The 19,553-nt window shown below is 38.1% G+C and overlaps 1 protein-coding gene and 1 long non-coding RNA gene across 2 annotated transcripts in view; one reads left to right on the forward strand and one right to left on the reverse strand.

Moving 5' to 3' along the window:
• MMS22L (MMS22 like, DNA repair protein) overlaps nt 1–4,679 on the reverse strand; it is a 96,571-nt gene extending 91,892 nt beyond the window's left edge. The window contains 3 exon segments of the mRNA XM_040552794.1: nt 712–837; nt 3,089–3,280; nt 4,579–4,679. Coding sequence (XP_040408728.1) covers nt 712–837; nt 3,089–3,276 — 314 coding nt within the window. The 5' untranslated portion in view covers nt 3,277–3,280; nt 4,579–4,679.
• A 1,898-nt stretch (nt 4,680–6,577) lies between these two features.
• Nucleotides 6,578–19,553, forward strand: part of LOC121068019 — a 150,067-nt gene continuing 137,091 nt past the window's right edge. The window contains exon 1 of the long non-coding RNA XR_005818566.1: nt 6,578–6,831. This is a non-coding gene — a long non-coding RNA (uncharacterized LOC121068019). The remainder of the gene's footprint in view (nt 6,832–19,553) is intronic.

The following is a 19,553-nucleotide window of genomic DNA, read 5'->3' on the forward strand; positions in this document are numbered from 1 at the left end:
ACACATATTTGTAGAATCATACAAGAGCTCCTTTTCCATCCACTCTCTCTGTGTGCTGTACATTCTGAGGATTATCAGTAGCAAAGAAGATTATCAGTGATCTGTGTATTTGCATTGACCAGATTAAACATCTGCATTGAATTAATCACACTGAGTAACTGTATCTGAAGAGATTGCTGAAGCTATCCTAATCCAAACAACTGAAGAACGTGCTGCATCAAGCATTTAAAATATTTAATTTGTAACCTCCACTCTTCCTTTTGCACAAAAAAAAGGACTTAAGATCTTCAAAAGACAATTTTAAATTATATGCATATCAGAATCTTATTCATGGGAAACTTACACAATTTATTCATCTACTGCTAAAGCTAGCACCTTCTAAATTGATCACAACACTGTTGTGATAACTATATTTATCAGTTTTAACTGGTGATGGCTAAGATTTGCTCCACGCTGCTTAGAAACTTATTAATAAGTTACACAGTATTACAAATCTGATGCAAGATTTACTTCTTTCCTTAATCCCACCTCTGTCTTATTCATCACTTACTGTAGAGTTACATAGATGTTAAACTCTTTTCACACACATTGCATGACCCACAGTCTATTAGGATATTACTATCAAAAACTTGAAAAGTTTGTTCCATCCTTAAAGTAAACTGGTATGATTACAGAGAGGATTAATCACTAAATACACTATCATCATCATACCTGAGTAATCCAAAGAGAAATCCACAGGATTCAACTAGTGCCATTTCAGTAACCCACTGAAAACCAAACATGTCCACTACATCTTCTTCGTAGTCATTTGGAGCAGGATCTAGTCTCAGCAAAACCCTGTAAAACAGATCCAACATGCCTCAGTAATAAACTGAAAGAATACAATACCTACTGCTAGCTTGTGTATTACTTATATTTTAAATATACCAGCAATTATAACTACATACAGGAAGGTGTAGAGTGCTCTCAGAAGAGAGGCTGTTATGCCCTTTTTTTTTTTAAACAACATAGCTTATAAAATATGACAAGCTTTAGCTTCAACAGTATAAAAACATGGTCTAGTCACAGGGCACAATAAATTTTAGAAATAGAGGAAAATCAACAAGATACCACCTTAGAGAGGGGCCTATCTGAGGCATAACATACAGACTGGCCTTAACAGAAGAGGCCACTCACTACATCAGGTAACAGTCCACTGAGAGTTTATGCTTGGAATTTGTTAATGTATACTACAGGCCTAATGACCAATTATAGAACATACATTTCATACATTTACCAGTTTACAGTATACCATTTCAGTTATTTTTTTTTTTTAAATAGAGAACACACTGATAAAAGCATACCAAAAAAAAAAGCACACTTTTAGGTATCTGAATTGATAAGGGTCACAGAATACAACTTCATTATTATAACTTAACCTAACACTAGGCCATGACTACCCTTTGCTCTGGCTTAAGTAAAAAATACTAGAAGTCAGAGCTACTATTTTACTCAAACTGAAGAAAATCATGCATCTGTATAAAGTGTAAAAACAAGTTTTACCTGAAGTATTTTCTTAATATACCAATTTCATAAACATAAAAGTATTTCCCTAATGCACTTAAAAAAAGATTTAAATAAAAGATTCACAGCTAGGTGTATAAAAAAACAAGATTTCAAAATCTATTTCAGAATTTTCCCACTGACTTTCATAAAATACTTCAGACGAATTCATCAAGGTGCAAGAAATGTGTCTATTTCAAAACCAAAGAAAATGTTGTGGGCAAGCACTTGGTTTTCATTATATATGCACTAAATTCATATTCTCCCTGAACTATGCACTATTACCAATTCAGTCCTCAATCAGAGGCAAAAAGAGCATCTGCTGAACAATCAGCTCAGTCTCCCACAACATCTGTAGCTCACTTGGTAACTGCCTAAACATTGCTGGGTTCTGAAGCCTTTAGCAATTAAATCCAGTTACTCCTGTTCTGGGTAATGAAGACAGAGGAGTCCCTCACATGCAGGCTTTTCCAACAGTTTATAATCCAATTAGATAAGGTGAATAAAGGACACAACAGAATTATCATGACGGCAGCGACTTGGTAAACCTGTCTACATAGAAGCCCCTGAGTGAGTTTTCATATGAAATTGTTTCTGTCATGGAATGCATTTGTTGTCAGTGTGGAATCCACTACTGATACATCCACAAGAACATAGACTCTCTCACTCTTGTACTTGACATTAATGTGAATGAATGTGCTCTGATCCAATAAAGATATGATAAATAAGGTAGGGATTGGGGGAGGCAGGGTTTTTAAACCTCTTTGAAGGCTTTACAGAAAAGCCTGTGGAAGTAAAAAAAAATAATAATAATAACACAAAACATAACACTTGGCAGGAAAAAGCCACAGTAAGTAGGTTCAACAGTACAAAGAAAGTGGGAAAGAAAAATTATGCTTTTTCTGGAAAAACAAGACAACCCCTGCAGGATCAGCAAATTACACAGATAGCTAAGCTGGATCACAGACAGAAAGAAGGCATTAACTAAAGCAAAATTTTACAACTTCACAGAAAATACTTACTTGTTACACACATGACTTCTGAACCTTAAATCCAGAATGCATGCAAAGCTAAAGCTTTGAAAAAGATGGTATTAAAGCTCCAAAGTGTACTCCCAGAAGCCTCAGAAAGCTGGACAAAGCAGTTTGTTTCTATTACATGGATAACAGAGAAAGGGCCAGTATCCAGAAGCATACAACTGGAAAAAGCAGTGCTGCAGCCTCCACAGAAATTTAAAGGTTCTTGGATACTGTTGCCAAAGCCGATTTTGAAGCATCTGTCTAGAAAAGCTCTATCAAGTCTGCAACAATATCTAAAAATACACTCACAAAACTAGGGAACTGGACAATGAACGCTGATCAAAGCAGAGTATCAAAGAATTGCTCTCCATGCTTCGTACACCACAAAGCTGATCTCAGGATCATAAAAGCTGAAGAATAAACTCATTTGGAAACCCTGTCAGCATTTCAGAGGTACCAAACAACAGTGGAAATAAATTTAATATCGTTTTAATATGCTGTAACTCAAAAAAAACAAACCAACATACCTCTTAAGAGACCCACTTGCTAAGTAAGATTCTGCAGAGAAGATTCTACCTCCACTTTGGTTGTCGAAAGCACAGGAAAAACAAGAAGGCTTTGAGTTCTCATTCTCCACCTCCATTGCCATCTCCAAGCTTTCAGTGAGAAGCGGGGGTGTGAAGGAAGCCATAAAGTCATTGTCCATTGTTTCCATCTCCTCGAAAATAAACAGATGGTATTAATTAATTAAGACACAACAACAACAGTATTTCTTATGATAAATTTCTCATTGTTACAGCTCTCCCTAATCCTTCAGGTCAAGCAAGGACAATATCAGCTTAACCACATCAAACTAAGAGATACCACCACAAAAAGACACTCATGGTTCCATGCCCTGCCATGTAATTCTGATTTGTGCAACTTGTATCTTCCTGAACATGTTGGCACTGGGGAAGATGATCATCAAAAAGCTAATCCTAAAAAGAAAAAGACAATTCATTTTCTTCTGGTTCAGCTCTATATATTGACTAGTTATGATAGGGTCAGACTAGCAGTAGGGTAAAATAAGTGGAGGGACGCAGTACAAGGAAAGGAGAATGGCCAAGCTACTTTCAGCAACACTTTGTTCTGTGGCCAGAGCAACTGTACCAAGAAAATACATCATGCATTACAGGCTCCCAGTTGCACCATCTTTAAGGAGATATTACAGTTCAAGTTCCTTCTGAGAAGCAATAAACATACACCACACAATAATTACTAAACCTTGAAATGCTAAAGTTATAAGGCTTAGAAAATGACTGATTGTTACATAACCAACACTGAAAGTTTCTACAGAAATTATGACCTCCCAAAAGTCTGACTGAGGGACACAGAAGCAAAAACAAAAAGGGAAACCACATCCAAAAGAAGCACACTGCACCCTCAACACCGGTGAACCGGTTTACACAAGACAGTGGAAGAGTAGAACTTGGCAAGAGATAACGCTAAGTTCTACAATGATAAGAAGGGAATATAATTAAGATTATTAACTCTAAATAGTTTTTAAAATAGTCTACATTAAGCCTCATGGCCGGCAGGTTTTGGTACTGTTCTCACATAAGTCAACTCACACTGCAGCCAGAGGATGGTAATGCAGAAGCTGGACTAGAAAGGAGCTCAAGTTAAAAAAAAAAAAAAACAAACAGCTGAGTTCCTGTCCCACTTCCCTCCCTCATTCCCACTCCTGCAGAAACACGTAGGCAAAGGGACGGCCCCAGCTCAGCCCCACCGCGGGTTTCCAAAGCAAGCCGGCTGCGTTCCAGGCATCGGCAGAAAGCACCGTAACGAACACGGAGGCAGACACGGCCCTTGGCGATCACAGCTCAGAGTAGCCCCGCTCCCCTCCCGCCACCTCCCCGCCGGGCCGTGGCCTCATCCGGGCCGGCCCTGGGCGCCGCGACGGCTGCGAGCCCGCAGCAGCGAGGCAAGAGGCCGGTGCAGCCAGCGGCAGCCGGGGCCGGGCCGCTCCATACCTGGGGGCGCCGCCGCCGCCGCCCCAAGGGCTCCGGGCCGCTTTTCCGTACGGCCCGCGCGGCTCCGCCGGGCCAGCGCTGCGCAGGCGCCGGGGCGCCCATTGGCCACCGGCTGCTCCTCCTCTTCCTCCGCCTCCTCCTTCCCCTTCCCTCTTTTCACTTCTCCCCGCCTCCGCTCCGCCTGGCCTCAGCCATGGCGTGTTGGGGGCGTCCCGCCGCTGGTGGCTGGTCACGGTGCCCGCTCCAGCCTGCGCCAGCCCCAGCCGTTTCCCGTTGGTGCCCGTGTTAGTGCCCGTGTTAGTGCCCAGCAGGCTCCTCAAGGGGCCGTGGTCACATAATCACAGAATGGCTTGGCTTGGAAGGGACCCTAAAGCCTATTCAGTTCTAACCCCCTGCCATGGGCAGGGACACCTCCCACCAGACCAGGTTGCCCAAAGCCCCATCCAGCCTGGCCTTGAACACCTCCAGGGATGGGGCATCCACAGCTTCTCTGGACAACCTGTGCCAGGGCCTCACCACCCTCTGAGTGAAGAACTCCATCCTAACCTCTAATCTAAATGTACCATCTTTTACTTTAAAACCGTTCTCCCTTGTCTAGTTATCCAATTGAGCGAAGAGTCGGTCTCAATCTTTTTTATAAGTCCCCTTTAAGTACTGAAAAGCTGTGTTAGTGGCCAATGGGCTCCTCACTGGCTCATTTCTCAAAATTCAGTGCGGGCAGCCTGCCAGATACTCGTCCCTGCCCTCCAGCTGTTGGTCACTTCCCCTTGGTGACCCCAAGCCCTCTGCATTTGCTGCTTTGCTAGGCCTCCCTGGCATGGGATGGTTGTTTTTGGCCACATCTCATCGGAGACGACTGCCTTCTAGTGAATCACGCTGCCACTTCCAGTATGTGTACAATCTGCTTTTTCTGATTCCTCCTAGTCTAGCTGTCAAATTTCTACCCCAAAACCTCATTTTCCTCCTCTTTTTTTCTCTGCCACCTCACAGTATTCGTCCCCATCCTTCCCAACAGCAAGTGGTCCCAGTCTTTTCTGATGCCTGACAAACCCTTATCCATCCCCCCTATGTGGGTCAGGCGCTGCTCCTGGCTCTAGATGAGCAATTTTCATCAAGCATGGGAAGTGTTTAGTACATTTGAAACCCAAGCTGGGCATTGCTGTTCTCATTTACCAAAGTCTTCATTGGCTGTGGCAGTAACCACAAGTGTAGGGTTCAAGGAGAAAGTCCTAAAGCCTGTACCTGGTCTAACCTAGGTTAAAATACATATTGTGTACTTGGTGGCTTCTGGGTCTTTTCAATATTTATTGCATTATTTCGTGTGTCCCAATTTCATTTCATTTCAAAATGCTTTTCCGGTTTTGCTTCTGTGTGTAAGTTAGCAGCGGTGCCTGAAACTTTTGTTCCTAACAAGAAAGTTACTATAAAAAGTTTTGCCATTGCTGCTACAGCTCGCTGTGAAAACTCTCTTGTGATTAAAAATGCTTCGTTTGCTCTTGTGTATGCAAGAGTCCCTCATTTCCTTCTCTAAATTCCTGTCTAATTAAAAAAACAGTACATCATGGTTAAATAAAACTGTACCCTGGATAACCCTGATTTCCATATGCAGATTTATCTGCACTGACAGCCCCCTCTCCCTCTCTTAGTCTTTCTATTTCCTCTCTCTCCCTCTCCTTCTCTCTCTCTCCCTCATTCTCTTTCTCCCTCTTTCTCTCCCTCTCTCTCTGTCTTTTTGTCTCTCCTTATGTCTATTGCATTGTGCCTGAATAATTTTCAGGGCTTTTTTTTTTTTTTTCCCTTCTTGCACGCACATGCTAAAATAACTAGACAAAGATGCAAGGTGTTTGCTGCAGTCCCTGTCTCTAGGAAAAAATAAAACAAGAAAGCTCATGATTGCAATGCCACCTCTTCTTTTCCTTTCTTTTTTTTTTTTCCACTCATGCTCGGTGATTAAACTTCCCCAGGATGGGGAATAAAAAAGAGCTGGAATTGAAATAGGGCTGAGGAAAAAACCATTGCAGCAGCTGCAGCCAGTGGTGTCTACTGCCAGATGTGCTAAGGTTCCTGGGCTCCTTGACACTAAAAGGCAGCATAAAAATATTTGGAGACAAAAGCTGCATCCTCAGTGATGATTCTCTTTATTTAACATGGCAGCAGGCACCGTGTGTGGGAAAATCAACATGCTGGATGTTGAATTGGACTTTCCTCCTTTCTAGGATGAAAGGATGTTATCTATCCCGTGCCAAGAGGGAACTGAGGTAAGAGAGCTGATCCAGCTCCTGCTTTTTCATCATATATTTTAAGCATCTTTTTTGAAACAATGTATATGTAGATGTTTATATTGGTATGTTTGTATATTTGTGTATTCGATTTCAAGTCAGTGAGTGGTACAGGGTTTTTTTTTCCTGTCTTCACATCAGCCCAGAGAAAGTTAATTCACAATATATATTCAGAGCTTGTTCCGAAGGGTCATTTTGTGGATTTTTTTTGAATACGTTTTTGTTTCCAAAGAAGACCTCAGCAGTGACATCATGGTCGACTGCTGATATTAAAACCGATTTGCAAAGTCTTAAAGAAAAGGCACTAACTTTGCAATATGAAATTATGCTTAGAGATTGTTAATGCTCTATTTTTTCATTGCATTCTCAATATTGGAAGTCTTATTAAAGTGATAGTGAGATTTTTTTTTTTATTTTATTATTTCTAGCACAGAAGCGATGAATGCTGCATAATTAAGTACAGTATTTAATTTGGCTGTTGTGAAGCAAAAGAATAAGGTAATAATTTTTATTGTACTAATCAGACTCAAGATGTTCTCTGTGTTAATTGGGTTAAAAAAATTGCAGTACTTATTAGAAATTCTAATTTCACAATGCAGCACTGACAATAAGCTCAGCCAGTGAATTATTCACATCTTTAATTTGCTCTCTTAATGACAGTGTTCTGTAATCAGAGTGCAGAGACTGCTTCCTATGCATTATGTATGATGTTCAGGACTTAAATGCAGGACATTATGAAGCCTCTCAGTGGCTCAGTAATTAGTTTTCCACAAGACAGGGCTTAGATATTCACAGATAAAAGTCTACAGTTGAGATAATGTTAAGGTGGTGACTCATGCTAACAAAAGCAGGGAAGTTCAAATTTAATGCTGAAACTACTCACCATTCTCACTCATTGTGCTTAGGTGCAGGGGGAGGGGAAGAAAGTCTCCAAAACCAGCCCGCGATGGTGAGTACACGTCAGGCAGCCCAAGGGGACAGGCTGGGGTTCATTTCACTGGATATCCCTCTTTTTGGCAACTTTTTTAATTTGGAGGATGGAGGTGGAGTTGTGCTTTGTGGCTTCTTTTTTAAAGGTTGAGCAAAGAGCAATAATGTGCACACCATCAGAGACAGACTGTCTATAGCAGAGACTCCTTGTATTTTAAAATTTTGGGTTTTATCTGAAGCACAAACGTTTGTAACTTCTGTCAAATGGCAATGTTTTGAACGGGAGCTACTTTGTTGAGTGCAGAAACTTTGAGAACACCTGATGCTCGCTATATTGCTGTTGTACCATTCTCGGTTGTCATGGTCTGTACTGTATATGCATTTTACAAAACATGTTATTTTTCTAACAGTTCAGTTCTCACCATCCAAAACATGATATAAAATGCAAGTTTGTTCTTTTTTTTTTTTATTTTTTTCCTTGTGTCGTTTGCCTGGTGTTAAATCAGATGATTTAAATGTAAGGAGTTTGCACAGTTTTGCAATTTCCCTACTTATATATGCTGCTTACTGTAGAGTGAAACCCAGGAATGTTGAAATGAAGTTGGAGAGTGTTACTTTTTCATACTTAGTGGCTTGTCAGACTGGCAGCCTTACATTTATCCTGAGGTCTCACAATAGAACAACCATAATTTTTTATTGGAAACAAAATAGGCTGACTAGAAGTCATTTAATTATCTTGTGTACTGCTCTGAAGTAAACATATTCTCATGCAGTGTTTACGGGATTGTTATTCTAATGATTAAAGATGATCTACCATTAAAAGTTTTAGACTTTAAAAAAAAAAAAACGCACACAAAAAAATACAACCGAACGAAACCAAACAACAACAAAACCACCAAGAATGACACAGAAGATCCCACTCAATAGTAAGGTACAGATACCGGGTTAAGAATTTGGGGTACATCTAGAATTTTGAAAGAAAACAATTTGAAGCTAATTCCTTTTGAAAATTTCCATCAAAGACTACATCTGGAATTCCATGTTATTAGCAGCTGTTGCTAATGTTGTCTGGCTCTAAGGCCATGGAACCAGTTAATAAGTCACAGCTCTTGGCAAGCAAAGTGCTGTATGGTGCTAGATGTTAGATTAGATGTTATGTTTATGCATAGTCCAGTCCTGAAAGTAATTATTGTTGAATTGTTGAATAAAGAAGCTGCAGACTAGATCAATGTAGCTAGATGATCCATAACTAAATGATTGCATCACAATCCAACTGATCATCTTTATGAAGTTGACTGAGCCGTTGCAGAATATGACTTTCATTCCAAGTCAAGGTCCCACGTCTAATTACACTGATGTGTGGTATCAGTAGCATACCGCTGAAAAGGACTCCAAGCATGTGTCACGCCCACCCCCTCACTCCTCCTTCAAAGCCAGGATCAATAAAATTTATCTTTCTTAATGGATGCTTGCTGACTTTCTCCTTAAAGATTTGTTATGATTACTTACCTAAATAATCTGTTCCAGTGTTTCACTAGCCTTGCCATTAGAAAGTTTTTCCCGATTTCTGATTTGAAACTTAACTTGCTAAAAGTTACTTGCACCTGCTACTTTTTGCACTGGGGTTACAGGGAATTTATTTTCCTTCTTGCAGCAGACTTTTGCGTATTTGAGATCCTTAATCATATTCTCATTGCTTTCTTCTCTTAACAAATCCCAAATTGTTCTTTTCTTCCTTATCGAAAGATTAGTTAGTTTTCTCTTGTAAGTCAGATCACTATTTCTTGTTGCTCTCATCTGAAATGCACTTCTCCAGATTCAGGCATGATATTACAACTGTTTATAATGAATTTCTACATTTTCATTTAAATAAAGGTAATATTCTCATTTTATTTTTAAGGAAGGCTTAACAATATGACTTTCATGTTACAGGTATAAGGGTATTTGTTAATCCAAGATACAATCTAGAACAACATGAAAAGATACACTGTGTGTTTGAATAAGTTTTTAGTTCACAGTTTTATGCTCCAACAAGTATCCTTTAGGGATAAATTATCCAATAGCCATAACTCTCATGCTGAGTACCTGGCTTTGACCCGATTAATCATGTCCAGATGTGGGCCATCATACTTAAAGCGTAAAATCCTCAGTGGATTGTTTCAGAGTGCAGAAGCACTACTGAAGTGTCAAAATTTTAGACTGTGCCCTGCTGTAAAACATCTTGGTGGCCAGAAGAAGTTAAAATCTGAATTTTTCCACATATTCCGAGTTAGACTGGACAATCCCAGTTTGAAACAATAAAAGTATCAGGTGAGAAAACAATTTATGGAAGTAGCAAGGGCATTGGTGGCAAATAGAAATTAAGGTAGTGCAGCAAAAATGAGTGGTATGCTTTAGATTAAAAAAAAAAAGGCTAGAAAGTTAGCCCATTCTAACTAGGCTAACAAACTCATTTTACATCTGAGTTGTGTATGTATGAAAGAGCAAACTGTGGTTTACCCAGGCTATTGTGGTAAAATGAAGGTCAATTCATTTTTAATTCTGTGTAAGGAAAGGCCTGCTATCATTCCTAGGTCAGAGGAAGACAGTTCATGCATGCTGGAGTTTCTGTGGAATGGCAGGAGAAAATCACTTCTGAAGCCACCATGGAAGGGACATGACTGAAAAATTAGAGATGACTTGGTACTTACATGATACTTACAGGGGATCAGCGCTAATGTATACTGATCTTGAAGAGATAGTGGCTATCAAAGAAAAGTTTAAGGGCCCTTATATGATTGCACAGGTATCTAATTCATATGTTTGGAATGTGACACTTTTACTGTCCTCTTACCAGTGCTTAGGAATATCGCAAGTTTTTTTTGAGTGTTCTGATTCATATTTCTGTACTTGTTCTAATATCAAAAAGCCAAGAAACTATTTTAACTCAGTGCAATTCTTACTGATATATGTAATAAAAAGTTGAGGAAAATCAACACATAATGTATTTACAGGAGTGCTATTTTCTGCTTTTATTTATATTGCTCCAGGATCAAGCACCATTATAAATATTAGGTTCTGAAGTGGTATGATGATTTAAGTATTTCCAATTGTCTTCTCTTAATCTAGCCTAGTAATGCAGTCCTTTCACATGCATAATTCCCATGAAAATCAGTGGGAGTACAACATTGTAGAAGGAATAATGGATACATATGTCAGGGTGTCTTCCTTTTGAGTCATCATTTTAACTTGGGTGACAAAGAATAAGACTAAGCAAAAGAAACAAATATTCAGGGTGGATAGAAAGTGAGTTATTGATAATACTTTGAATTTCAAATTTATTTGTTTCTCCACTGAAAGGTATAAGTAAATAGAATGACAGTAATCAGAATATCTGATAGAAATCTCAAAGGCATTTATGTTTACCAGTGTTTTCCAGGAAATATTGCACAAGTAGATCATAAGCATTCCGTTCTGTAAAATTCCATATAATTGACTCAATATGAAGACCAACCTGTATATAAACCCATGTATAGGTTTGTAAAGTACAATAGTGATAAATATTCATACTATAATCTCAGTTTGGGCTTTTTTGCAAAGTCAAACTAGAAATAGCATAAATGTGCTGTATGAGTTCACCTATTCAATCTTCTATAAAATGTAAATCCATAAAATATTACAGTTCTTATCTACATTCACAGAAGGCCAGAAAAAATAGTAGTAGGGATACTTAATACTGCACAAAAGCATCTTGCTGCTTCAAAACAGCTTCTCTTCTGTCTTGTCATCTGCTCATATTTTCTGTACTCTCCATGTCCAGTGTTCTCTTTCAGTGTTCTCTGCAACTTGCTCTCATGCTAGGAATTATTTCATATTGCTCATTAAAAAAGATTGCTCCAGCTTCCATTGTTCACTTGCTAAATTTTCAACCATTCTCTCAAACTTTTCCCCATGCTTTGTTTGAAGCTCAGGAGGCTTTTACTATTCCCAAAGCATCCCTCCTTAAAACTCCCTTTTGTTATGTTGTTATGAGTTGGCAACAGTTAGGCTGCTGATGCCCTTGAAATCTCTTCTTGTCAGACTATCTTTTTTCATTATTTTCTCATAGTATCCCATTTCTTGTATCTCTATGTTCAGATTGTAAGGTCTCTAGTGAAAACATGTTTTTTCCTGTGCTTGTAGAGAAAACCAGAAGGAATCTTAGGTTCTGTCTTAATACAACAAATAAACACAACAGTAGTAATACAGATAATGCACACTGCATGGTTATTTAAATTGCTACTCTTGATCCCTAGTAATACAGACAGACTTTTAGACTTCTAGCAACTTATTTGCAGTTGAATTCCATCTGGATCCTGGGAAATTGTCAGGTTGGTGCAGTAGGAAACTAAGGAAGAAAGGGACTGAATACAAGCAAAGCAAAACTTATCCTCAAAATATTTCAGAGGGTTCAGTGCTCTCTGTTTATTATCTGTGCTTCTCCTATGTAATACTCCTTCGTCAAAAGGATACTAGGCCCAATAACATTTGTGCTGGAAGCTTTTCGTCTTTTGGGTACATTAATTGGTTCCTACAAGACATACTCTGTAGGTATGGCTGAAAAATTGTATCAGTCCAAATGCAGACTGAGGGTTGTTTTTATTATTATTATTATTATTTGTTTGTTTATTTATTTATTTTCCAGAAGAAACAGCTTTGGCTGAGAGCGGCTGTGGTGGAGCAAAAATTCTCTGTAGAAAGGAGAGATCATAAAGTAGGTGGGAGCATCATGGTGCAAAGAGGGGTCAGGATGTTGAAAGGCAATGCAGCCTGCTGGTGAGCTGGCTGACAGAGGGGTCCATGAAGACAAAGACAGATATGGAAATGTGACTGAAATAAGGAGGACTCTTAGAACCATGAGCTCTTGAAGATAAATGTGTGCAGGCTTTAGAATAAAGGTCAGCCTGGGAGAGGACTATAGGGACCAGGGAACATCGACAAGGAGGAGCCTGTTCAAAGAGTGTGGTAGAGAAGATGATGCACAGTTGTGGAAGGAATCAGTGCTTTAGAGATGTGGAGAGATACATAGTTCTAGATGTTGGAGGATGGATTTCTGGCCATCTGCATCTTGGTGTACTGTATGTTTGTTGATATGTCTCTGTGGACAATATGAATTTTAATGCAGGTTCTCTCTCTTAGTTTGTCATTAAAGCATGCCAGTGGCATCTTATGCTCATTTCATATGATTTGAAGTCTCCAGAAGGCTTCTAGATACTCTAGGGAACTTGTACAAGACTTGAACAAATGTCTAAAAACAGGTTGGTATGAAGAAGTGTGGAAATTAACAAATGTTTCCAACTGTCAGTGAAATGAAGTTCTGTTGAGCATCTGTCTAGTGAGATTTCCTGAAAAAAGGTAGAGAAAGAGCTGATTTTTAAAATGAAACAGGAACAGTCTGTTGAAGAGGTCATTTAGTATGTGGCCTGACAAAACATCTTTTACACAAAACATCTTTTTATAGCAGTATCGTATATCTAGAATTGCAAGGGAAATTTGTAAAAATACTCATTCTTACAGAGTTCTGTATTGAGGTCATCAGATTTGAATCGAATTCCTTATTCAATATCCAATTTTTTTTGTTATTTCTTTTAGATCATCGCTGCCCCGTTCATCTTTTGGACAATGTTATTATGATTTCCCATTGCTCTGTTTTTCAGAACTTGGTAACAATACAATTATATAGTGCTGAAGCTTTGCTTCATCCATTTGTTTCATCAGCCATGATATTTATATCAGCATGTGGGATGACATTATCCAAACTGTGTCACAGAGCTACTTTTTAGCCAACTATACTAAGAACATGCTTATAAAATTATTTCCTACTGTCTTTTTTTGTTTGTTTGTTTTTCCCAGAGAAAAGTGAATGGTGAAGAAAGGAAGTCCTTTTTACCTAGAGGGATTCCGAAACCTAATAGGAACCAGTGAAAATAAATGTTTTTAAAAATGTGAATGGAAATCAATACGGGTTTTCTGAAGATAAGGCATTAGCCAGTAGATTATTATTACAACTATATATAGATACCACTTTTCATCAGTTGATCGCAAAGCTTTTGCCAAAGTAAATGATCTTAACCTTCATTTTGCAGATGCAGGGTGTTAAAATGATGTAATCTTTGTTTTGACAGCAAGCATTTAAATAAATTGGCTGGAATAGACATTCTGGCTGAATAGAGTTGTAATAGCACACTTGAACATGACTGTCAAAGGAATTATTCTGAAGTATCTATCATGGATTAAAAATGAAAAGTTTTTTTCCTGGATAACTGGTATCTAGCCTTCAAAGAGGTAGGTCTATATGGTAACTGAAAATAATGCTACTGTTATAATCCCGCCTCTAGATGTTCATGCTATAGTCTGGATGTTATAGTATGTATAGTATGTGTTTTCACTATCATTCCTGCAGAGAAAGGTTCTATGAGATAGGAGGTCATGATGGTGTCTGATGACAAGATCTGAAACCTCCAGAGGCAAATTTCTTCCAGGGAAGAAAGCAGAGGAAGCTTGTCCATCTGCCACTGGAGTAATTTCCACTTCAGAAGGTGCCTTATGTTTCATTCTGTCTACACGTATGGTTTAGTAAACACACACACACACACAAGCTGCAAGGAATTATAATTTTCTTGGAGATTTCTCAGGTTTGCCTGATGAGAATTTTGCCACTGTAGTTTACCAGGTGCACTTATATGACTTAGAAGTGCATTAAACATTAAGTTGTCCGTATTGTCAGTCTGACATGTAAAGTTTAAGTTTGAACAATGGATTAGAGAGTAGTGAGAATAAATTGACAGCTGTCTCACTTCAAGCTTAATCTGTAGAAATGAAACTACATTATCATGAAAACTGTACTGGTAAATGTGGGTCCACATTAACTAGTGGGCATGAGTAATGAATCATATATAATTGCTTGTTGTACATTCTAATAGACTTAACAGGACTTACCAAAATACAGAACTGCTATTCTGAAAAAATGAACATGATACGTATGTATTTTATAACAGATTAGAATCTAATAATTTCAAGTAAAATTGATAAAAGCTGTAAAATTGTGCTAAAATTGTATTTTAATCACCACTCAACTTTATCCAGTAAAACAACACACCAAGATATTTTAATTATCCTCTGCTCAGGCCAAGGAGGTTGTCAATAAATGGCCATGTTTTGTAGACTAAATACCAAAAAAATAACCTCTCTCAGTTCAACAAAGAGTGCAAATACAAGCTGAATCTTCCATGAGGTTGTGGCAGTCCCATTGCAGAGAAAGTAATGAGAAATGGGCCTCTCTTCTCTCGGTTCCTTTCAGGAAAAAACACATTTTCAAAGGTCCATTGAATGAATGGTATTTGTGTTTCCACCAAGGGACTAACAGTAAGCAGCCCTCACAACTCTGAGCATATATAGAGATCACTTTTACACTTCGAAAGGAAAAACTTTGTGTTGTTCTTGTTGTGTTACATGAGCAAATATAGTTGTAAAAAAAACATACAAACAAGAAAAAAAAATGAAGATCTGATCATTTAAATTAATTGACAAAAATTAATACTTTTATTCCAGTGTGCTGGACAGCTGCTCATTGTAGCAGCTGTTTGGATAATCAAATATTTGAGATTTGAAAGTAGATTCTTCCTACGATACCAGAGGAAAAGAGCTCCTTTTTGTTCTAAGCATAATGGACGCCAGTGACAGTATTGTTGGTTGAAGTGATGCAAATTTTTTTAGACTTCACGTGGGGGAGGTATTAGCCCATGTAAGTTGAATCTTTATTTATTTATGTATGTATTTATTTATTTTTAATAGAAGGTATGATATCATTAAGTATACAGAAATAATCAAAAAAAAGGCAAGCAGAAAACTTCCCAAGAGACTTGGTAAAGAGAATAAATGTTATTGCTCTACTGCCATTCAACCTCTTTGGTATTTACCAGTGGAGAACACCTCCATATTGCTCAGTAATCAGATGGATTAACAAAAATTGACCTTCTTAGAGGAGCAGAATGGCTTGCAGAACTTGTAGGAAGATACAACATATTCAGCCATTTAAAAACAAACAAAAAGAGCTCTTTTTTTTTTTTTTAATTCTGTCTTCAAGTTCTGAATATGCATTTTGAGATACTTCCAAAGTGGAGTAGCTTTCTGAACTTTTATTCTCTGGAAATTGTTTCTTATTTATAAAGCTTTAGAAATCACTTTTCTGATTGCTTTTGAATATTTTGACCTTGATTTTTAGTATTTACTTAAGTCATACATGATATATTCACAAGAAGGGAGAGCACATTTTTAAATAAATATTGCCAGTCATCTTTACTAATAGAATCTTTTGTAAATTAGCACAGTGATATAGCCTTTTTGAAATCAATACCATATCACAATACTTCTTAAAGCAAGCCATTAATAGCACTGAAATCAGCTAGATGTACCAGATAATCGTGGCCACACAAAAGCCACCTATCCATTATGAGTAAACAGTATGATACACACAAGATTTTTTCTGTGTGTGGCCACACAAGATTTTTTCTGACCCTAAAATGAGGGTTAATTAAGCTGATTATGTCATATTTGAAATGCAACGACACTAGCTAGGGTCTCAAAAATAATGCCACTGAATTAACATATTATTACATCCAAGTCAATACATCATACATGTTAACACACCAGTTAAATTGGTCACAGCTGTGCGCTGACACAGTAGTGCTCACTACTTCTGGTTCAGGAAGTATCTTGATCCAATCAAGGTTGTGGGATATCTTGTGAGTACTCTGCTGCAAACATGAACTGCAGTCATGCTATTTTTGAATAGTAGACTTTGGAAACTCAAGTTTCAAAAGATGCTTCTCAAAATATTAGTTGATATGGTAATGTAGTCGTCTAATTCAGTAGTTTCAACAGTGTTTATGAACTTGCTTTTATTGCAGCTCAGATGTAAAGACTGTTAATAAAGTAAACTTGTCTTGCAAGGCATAGTATGATATAACAGTTTGGTAGGAGATTCTTCTATTTAAATTCTGCTTTAAGTGGCAATAATAACAGAAGCATTATGATCCATCTCTTCTTAACAGCAGTGCTCTCCAGCTGCTATTTTCAACCTATGTGCAGGATTGTGTGACGGCTTCCGGAGAGATCTGGTAAATGGAGATAGTGATAAATCGAAAACATACCTTACATCTTAAAACACATGCTTAACGTCTTAACAGGATGTTGTTCATGAACATGTTTTGGTACGTCTGCTCATCTGTTCCTCCCCTTAGACAGTACAGAGAGGTCAGTTATATAAAGAGAGGTGTAGGACTGCTTCCTTTCTGGACCCTATATGAATCACCAACAGTGTAAACCTGTGATGAAAAATAATATGAGGACAACATAAAGTCCAGGAGATGAACACAATTTTAGTCTTACACAACACAGAATACAAACTGTTGCTAGAACATGCAAGGGAAATTATTTTTTGCTTATTTTATTTTTGTTATTTTCCTTCCTTTGGCATCCTCTCCTGACTGCTGTCAGAGATGGTGTCACTGGAAGGATGTTGAACTCGTTGGACTTCTGATCTGATCCCAGTCAAATGCTCTAAAGGCAACTGTCTGTGTTACACCAATCAGCTGATCCAAAGGATAGATAACTAACTTCCTAATATAAAGAATGACAGTGTGGCATAGTAGCAAAATGCACATTTCCTTATACGTTGTACTCTAGATATCTGCAGCACTTTTTGGCAGAATGCTAGCAAGAGTAGAAAATAGTTAAAATACTTCTTACCATCTTTTGGACATCTTTTATATGCATGACGTTTGATCATCAAGAGCAGTGAGAACTGGATGGTTTGTCATGGAGAATAAAACTCGTGGAAGTTAGCTGCCTAAATCCCAGAATATAACCCAGGGAATCAGTGCTCTCATAGCTGCCTAAATGTACATGTGCCTTATATTCAGGACATGCATATTACAGTGATGCTGAATTCCATAAACACATTTAGTATGACCATTTTCTTCTCTTTAATAGCTGGAGATAAAAAAGGGCGGGGGGGAAATACAACAAAGCCTTCCTCTTTGGAGGTGTCTGAAATGTTTTGGGAGACGTACTTAGTATGCTGCCAGTGCAGGTGAGCAGCACTAAGATCTGCGTAAGTTTCCAAACGTGGCCATATCTCAGTTTTCCTGTAGCTGGTTTTAGTGATCAGGTTGTAGTCTGAGGGGAAAGACTGGAGAAGGGGGTGGGTGGGTGCTGGGCCTGTTGGTGCTGAGCCACTGTGAGCCAGGAATGCCAAATTTGTAGGGCAGGGGAGGATCAGAGAGAGGGGCTGATTGCACTTCAGAGGGAAGGACTGGTGTACTGGTCTATTGGTATACCTTGAATAAGAGATGTTTGGTTTAAGAAATGGTTCTGTTAAGACTACATGCACCCTGATATCCTATGGGTTTATATTTGTGAATTGTAATTTTAATTGAATAATACTCAGACTGCAGTATAAACTCACTGTTTATTAAACAAGAGAGGATCAATTGGAAAGAGAAGAACTGCTAAGTAAAGGTTCTGTTCATTTCATTCTCTTTTAACTAGCTGACTCCCTACCCAGCTGCCTGCTTTTACAAGGTCTGTAGGAATGTCATATCTGTGAGACCTTTTCCTGTGCATTTAAGTCAGATGTAATTGGTTACTGGGAGTGATCAAGAGGAGCTGAGCAATGCAGAGACCTATAGTGTTGTTACAGTACTGATTTTTTAGGAAACCATATGAAAAAGAACTTTTCTTTGGTCTTTGGTCCAAGGAGCTTTCTGTTCTCTCGGAGTCTACAAAATGCTGGTAAGCCTGGTGTCTTAGTAAAGACATGGTGTTTCTTTCATTTAAACTCATTTAAATATACTCATTATTTCTTATTCACAGAAGTCTGATCCATATCCTGAAGAATCAGGTCAGGTGCCAGGCTTCTAGGAGTAACAGCTTCCAATGGAAAGCTATTACAGCTTCTTCTCTCTCCTCTTACCCTAAAAAACTCCACTGCATACTCTGCATTATTTTCTCATTCTTCTCCATTCTTCTTTTCTCTATTCTTGTATGGACTATAGTGTTTACTGTTTTACCCTTTTCTCAAACAGTTGTTTTATGATGGATTATTAACACTTCCCTTGTTTCAGATAATCCACTCCTTTCCCTCAATACTTGATGGCAAAAAATTCAGAAATTATTGCTAGTGAGACATTTTGTGTGCTTTCTAAAAGCATCACTTTTAGTTTTTTTTATGCTTTAGAAATCTTTAGAATTTTTGGTTAAAATGATGTCATTTCATGTTATCTCTGTGTCATCAATTTTCTCAGTCTAGGAAAATAAAACAAATAGGAATATGTCTAGCAACACGAAGAGATAAATAGTAAAAAGTTGACAGTTGGTAATAGTATTTTGCTAGAATCATCTTTGATAACAACTCCTTTGATACCTGTTATATATGCCCATGAATAGCCACTGAACTAACACAACACATCTGCTGCTTTGGCTGAATTTAAATATTCTGATCTGATAACCTTGTAGAGAAATTTGCCAGTCGCCTAAAAGTGAAATTCACTGTCTTGACCCATCAAAGAAAACCAGACTCCACGCATCCAAAAATATATGCCAGTGGATCCAAATGTAGGACCAGATTTTAAGTGTTGACTGTTTCTGTATTGCTATGTTTTATGTAGAAGTTTATGATTCAGAGGTAAAGAGTACTTAAATTATACAGGTAAATGTGCAGGTACTGCCTACAGTGTAGCCCTAGAAAAACA

The sequence above is a fragment of the Cygnus olor genome, chromosome 3, assembly GCF_009769625.2.
Source record: "Cygnus olor isolate bCygOlo1 chromosome 3, bCygOlo1.pri.v2, whole genome shotgun sequence".
In the NCBI taxonomy this organism is placed as follows: domain Eukaryota; kingdom Metazoa; phylum Chordata; class Aves; order Anseriformes; family Anatidae; genus Cygnus; species Cygnus olor.